At 47.0% G+C, this 5,507-nt stretch overlaps 1 protein-coding gene across 1 annotated transcript in view; it reads left to right on the top strand.

Moving 5' to 3' along the window:
* Vps39 (VPS39, HOPS complex subunit) overlaps window positions 1–5,507 on the top strand; it is a 42,102-nt gene that overhangs the window by 28,770 nt on the left and 7,825 nt on the right. The window contains exons 12-18 of the mRNA XM_005364299.2: window positions 582–724; window positions 3,043–3,186; window positions 3,612–3,753; window positions 3,869–3,955; window positions 4,380–4,453; window positions 4,777–4,875; window positions 5,316–5,433. Coding sequence (XP_005364356.1) covers window positions 582–724; window positions 3,043–3,186; window positions 3,612–3,753; window positions 3,869–3,955; window positions 4,380–4,453; window positions 4,777–4,875; window positions 5,316–5,433 — 807 coding nt within the window. The remainder of the gene's footprint in view (window positions 1–581; window positions 725–3,042; window positions 3,187–3,611; window positions 3,754–3,868; window positions 3,956–4,379; window positions 4,454–4,776; window positions 4,876–5,315; window positions 5,434–5,507) is intronic.

Genomic DNA, 5,507 nt, shown 5'->3' with positions numbered 1-5,507 from the left:
CAGCATAAACAAAGTAACACACCTTTACATAGTTAGTGTTCTACAGCATAAACAAAGTAACACACCTTTACATAGTGTTCTACAGCATAAACAAATGTGACACATCTTTGCCTAGTTAAACTAATATTCCACCACAGTTGGTCTTTTTCACTTAAATATTAGTTTTTTCTTTGCAAGCTTTGAAAAGTCTGCTTCTTTTAGAGTTGATAAATAGTCCTAATTCTGTGTCTGTAAGTCTTGCCATTTTTTGTTACATATGAATGAAATTTTTATATAGTGTTCAGATCATAACTAGGTGGCTTACTAAGTTTTTGTGAACTTAGGCTCATTTCTTTGAGGGTAATCCGGGCATGCTTATGTCCGTCTATAGTTGCAGCACTTGTAAGACAGAGGCAGGATGATTGCCACAAATCTGGGGCCAGCCTACTCTATGTAATGAAGTCATGACCAGCCAAGGTTCTATAGGCCTGGCTCAAAAAAAAAAAAAAAAAAAAACTGAAATAAGCAATAAACCATGGGCACAAGGTGTTCTCTGCTACCGTACAGTCATGTTGTGTTTTGTGTGCTTGCCTTTCTTACAGATCCCACCCACGTGATGGGCTTGTACCCTGACCTGCTGCCCACAGACTATAGGAAGCAGCTGCAGTACCCCAACCCGCTGCCCACGCTCTCTGGTGCCGAACTGGAGAAGGCTCATTTAGCTCTCATTGACTACCTGACACAGGTAGGTGTGTGGGGGCCTCGGCCTCAGAGTCCCATCCCTGCCTCTCCATAGCAGCGATAGGGCTGCAAGAGGTCCGTAAGTGGAAGCTCTGGAGGTTGGGGTAGGCCATGTGCTGCTCCCTTCAACTTAGTAGTACCAGCTATTTTTGTCCTTTAAATACTTTTATGAATTCTTTGAGAATTACATACAATGTATTTTGATCATATTTACCCTTAATTCCTCCCAAACTTCCTCCTAACTTTGTATCCTCTTTTTAAAGGACTATTTGTACTGTCTATATGCTACTTAGGTGTGGGACCAGCCACACCCTTAAAGTCTTTAATTGACACTTGTTCCCCTAGAACCCTATTCATAGCTCTGTAGTTAAGGGTCAGGGCTGTTTTGTTTTAAATCAAATCCTCATATCAGAAAGTATTCATAGTAAGTTATTATCTGGCCTAAGAAAGGTAAATTTTAATTATTATGAACTTTTCATGCCATAATTAATTGTGTGTGGTAGGGGGAAATGCCTATAGTTTGGGAAACATAGAAAAGTATAAGCCATGGGACCGTAGGGGTGCATGCCTTTAATCTCAGCACTTTGGAGGCAGATCTCTGAGTTTGAGGCCAGATCTACAGAGTGATTTCCAGACAGCCAGAGATACACACTGACACTCTGTCTCTAAAACAGAGTATAAGCCAGAAACATAACACCCATAGTTCTTCCCGAGAGAAGTAACCAACACTTTAGCATTGCTTGTTTAGTTTCTTACATGTATTCACGAACTAGCCTCTACCTATTTAAGATTATTTATTTTTATTTTATGTATATGGCTGTTCTGTTGACATGTGTGTCTGTATAATACATGTATGCCTTCTGTCAGCAGAGGACAGAAGAGAGGGCATGGGTGCCCTGGAACTGGAGTTATAGACAGTTGTGAGCTGCCCTGTGGGTACTGGGATTGAGCCCAGTCCTCTGAAGAAGAGCCTGGCTCTTAACTACTGAGCCATCTCTCCAGCCCATTTTATTTTTATTAATTAATTTATTTATTAAATTAAAATCAGTGTATTTTATTTTTTATAGTTTACACCTTAAAATTTAGCTATATATTGGCAAAGTCTTTCCTTGTCAGTAATTATCCTATAATACATGTTTATGGTCTAATTTTTTTCAATTTACAGACAATCGAGTGAAAGTTTAAAGTTGGCACTACAACTTACCTCTCCCTACAGCTCAGTGTTTTGAAGTAGGAACTCACGTAGCCCAGGCTGAACTTGAGCTCCCTCTGCAGCTAAGGATGACCTTGAACTTGTAACCCTCCTGCCTTGTTTCCCGCTTACATGACGCTGGGGATTTGTGCCTAGGAGACAAGTACGCACCAACTGGATTGTATCCCAGGCCTCAAACTTCTTAGCTCTCATTTTGTCACAAATGCTTCCTGTTTATTTCCTGTGTGTGCATTTGTGTCAGAGACTTTAGAGCGGGTTTCAGGCATCCCTGCGGGCTCTGAAAAGTAGCTCTGGAGAACTCATCCTGCTGCGCTTCACAGCTGCTGCAGGGTCAGTGGGGGGTCAACTTGTCTGATCAGCGTCTCAACCTTGAGCTCCAGGGTACCCAGCTATGACTGGCAGCCTGCAAGAATCACACAAGCTTGTCTCATTGTTCGCACTTTGGAGCCCTGGACCAAGTAAAGACGGTTCCTGGGATATAAGATTTCCAGAAGGCTGTGTCCTTCGGCTTCTGCCGTCTCAGCTTTAGGAAGCAGATCACACTTTCTTCCCTGGTCCCCGGTGACCTTGGAGATGCAGGAAATTAAACAGCATCATTATTTTGCCAAACAAGGCCATGGCTTTGGCAGACAGAAAGAAGTACAAACGGAATGACTGTGCTGTCTGAAGATTGTTTTTATTCATTTATTTATGTTGAAATGGGGTCTCGCTATGTTGCCTGAGTTGTGCTTGATTGAATTCATGATCTTGAATTCTCTGCGCAGCTTTCTGAGTAGCCATGATTATAGGCCTGTGCCTCCATAGCCAGCTGGATGAGGTTTTAGAACAGGCAGAAGCTAATCTTAGAAACAAGTGGGGTTCGGAGTATAGCTCTGTGGTAGAGTGCTTGCCTAGCATGTGCGAGGCCCTAGGTTGGATCCCAAGCACTGCAGAAACAAAGCAGGAGTTCATCACCATCATCACTGGATCTGTGGCGGTGTGACAGTCATGTCTGTCACATCATGAATGCCGCTGTGAGATCCTGGGTGACTTGAGAGCCTTCAGAGTTAGCTCGGATGATGAAGGTATATCTAGTCCTGGCCTTGACGCCGTGTTGTTGCCATTTACAGAAACGAAGCCAGCTGGTAAAGAAGCTGAATGACTCGGATCACCAGTCCAGCACCTCCCCACTCATGGAAGGCACCCCCACCATCAAGTCCAAGAAGAAATTACTACAGATCATCGACACCACCCTGCTCAAGTGCTACCTCCATGTGAGTTGTGTCAGGATGCCAGTCCCCTGGCGGGATCTCTGTAGGAGACTTCCACTAGTAAGAGTAAGATTCTGGAGGATGGAAACCTCGCCTTTGCACGATGCCTTTGTGATAAGGGGATAAGGCAAGATACTCATTTGGGAGGTTCCTTTGCTTGTGAAATTGAAGTTAGTGCCACAGTCTCAACAGGGACAGTAATACCTCAAGGAAAGTAACCACTGTGTTTTTCTCAGAAGCATTGAGCCATGTGCTGAATGAGTAGAAACATGCCCTACAGGCCGCTGCTTGTCCTCTGCAGCAAGGGCCATTTGCTCCCTGTCCTTGTGAGCCTGGAGCAGGCCTGGCTAGCGAAGGGTGGGGCTTCCAGGAAGGAGTTCTTCTGCCATCCCACGTGATCCTATGTCAGCAGCATGTCTCCCCCACAGACAAACGTGGCCCTGGTGGCTCCCTTGCTGCGCCTGGAGAACAACCACTGTCACATTGAGGAAAGCGAGCACGTGCTGAAGAAGGCTCACAAGTACAGTGAGCTGATCATCCTGTATGAGAAGAAGGGGCTCCATGAGAAAGGTGACCCCACAGGGCCTTCCGGAGTCCGGGGGCAGGGGGCTCTTGTACATTGGCAGTGTCCAATGGAGCTCAATGAGGAAGAGGCTGATGGTTTGTTCTTGGGCTTTGTGGCCAGCTCTGCAGGTGCTGGTGGACCAGTCCAAGAAAGCAAACTCACCTCTGAAAGGCCATGAGAGGACTGTGCAGTATCTGCAGCACTTGGGTGAGCCCTGTTGTGGTGGTGGGTTTTGAGACGGAGCCTCCCTGTGTAGATCAGGCTGGCCTTTAACTTACAGAGGTCCACCTGCCTCTGCCTCCTGAGTGCTAGGATCAAAGGCATATGCCACCACATCCAGCCCTGAGCCCCGCTTTTAAGAGCAGTGGGGGTGGCTCCTGTTTGTGTGGGTCTGGTCCTTCCCTTGTATTCCATCTGTTCCGTTCCTCTGCCTGGCGTCAATAATGCAGTGATCGAACCATGAAGCCCTGTAGTATGTGGACAGACCATGAGGAGCAAGCAGCTCTGAATGGCTGGTGCTTGGCTCTGTCTTGCCCACGGAATGAATCCATACCTGTACACCTACCCTTCCAGTCTTACTGGACAGTCTGATTTTTGTCTACTGCTAACAACCCTTACTTTTCCTTTGAAGGCACAGAAAACCTACATTTGATTTTTTCCTACTCGGTCTGGGTGCTGAGAGACTTCCCAGAAGATGGCCTGAAGGTAGGCCATGGCCCTGGACTTGCCTGGTGCCGCAGTTGATCCAGACTGTATTTGGTGAAAGACCCACAGATGCAGGAGGAGGCTGAATTGCCCGTTCCTTTGGCGTCATGGGGTAAAGTGGCCACGTGGGACAAGACTGTACACGTAGAGGGAACCTTGTCCTAAGGCCATTAGGCTCCAGCCTAGACCGCTGTCTGTCAGACAGCTACTGATGCCTTATCCACCCTTCCCTCAAAGTGTCTGCAGCCCCAACAATCGAAGGCATGTGTGTTTGTACCCAGAGTCAGAGGTTCTGCTTGTAGAATTCAGGTTTGTTCTGACAGATATTCACTGAAGACCTCCCGGAGGTGGAGTCTCTGCCACGAGAGCGAGTGCTCAACTTCTTAATAGAGAATTTCAAGGGTCTGGCTATTCCTTATCTGGTAAGATACAGTTTGGTTTGCCCCAAAAGACTTTAAACCCAGCATCTAGGAACATTAATCAACTTAGGCAGTTCAGATTCCAGGGAGGGTGGGTGGTTCCCCAGGGAGCCAAGGTAGGAACGCCGCTCTTAATGAAAGTTTCTCAATCTAATGGAGAACTAAAGGAACCAAGAATTTAATCCCAGCATTTGGGAGAGGCAGAGGCAGGCAGAGCTGATTTCAAGGCCAGTCTGGCCTACACAGTGAGTTTCAGTTTAGATTGAAAATTTTAAAAAACCCTTCCTGACCTCGCTGGGTGTGTTGTGGTTTTGGAAGAGCTGCCCATTGGTAATCTTTGCGGCTTAGTTAGGGAACAAGCGGGATGGGACCCGAGAGGGAGACTGGGAAGTGGGCTCACAGCACAGAGGGTACCAATGAGAACGACCTTCCTCCGACCTCAGGAGCACATCATCCACGTGTGGGAAGAAACAGGCTCACGGTTCCACAACTGCCTGATCCAGCTGTACTGTGAGAAAGTCCAGAGTCTGATGAAAGACTACCTTCTGTCCCTGCCCACAGGTACCAGTGCCCACCCTACACGGGTGACCCCAGACACCAGTGCCCACCCTCAGCGGGTGACCCCAGACACCGGT

Source organism: Microtus ochrogaster, assembly GCF_000317375.1.
Source record: "Microtus ochrogaster isolate Prairie Vole_2 chromosome 14 unlocalized genomic scaffold, MicOch1.0 chr14_random_1, whole genome shotgun sequence".
Lineage (NCBI taxonomy): Eukaryota > Metazoa > Chordata > Mammalia > Rodentia > Cricetidae > Microtus > Microtus ochrogaster.
The sequence above is the reverse complement of the archived record's forward strand: the minus strand, read 5'-3'. Positions and strand labels throughout refer to the sequence as shown.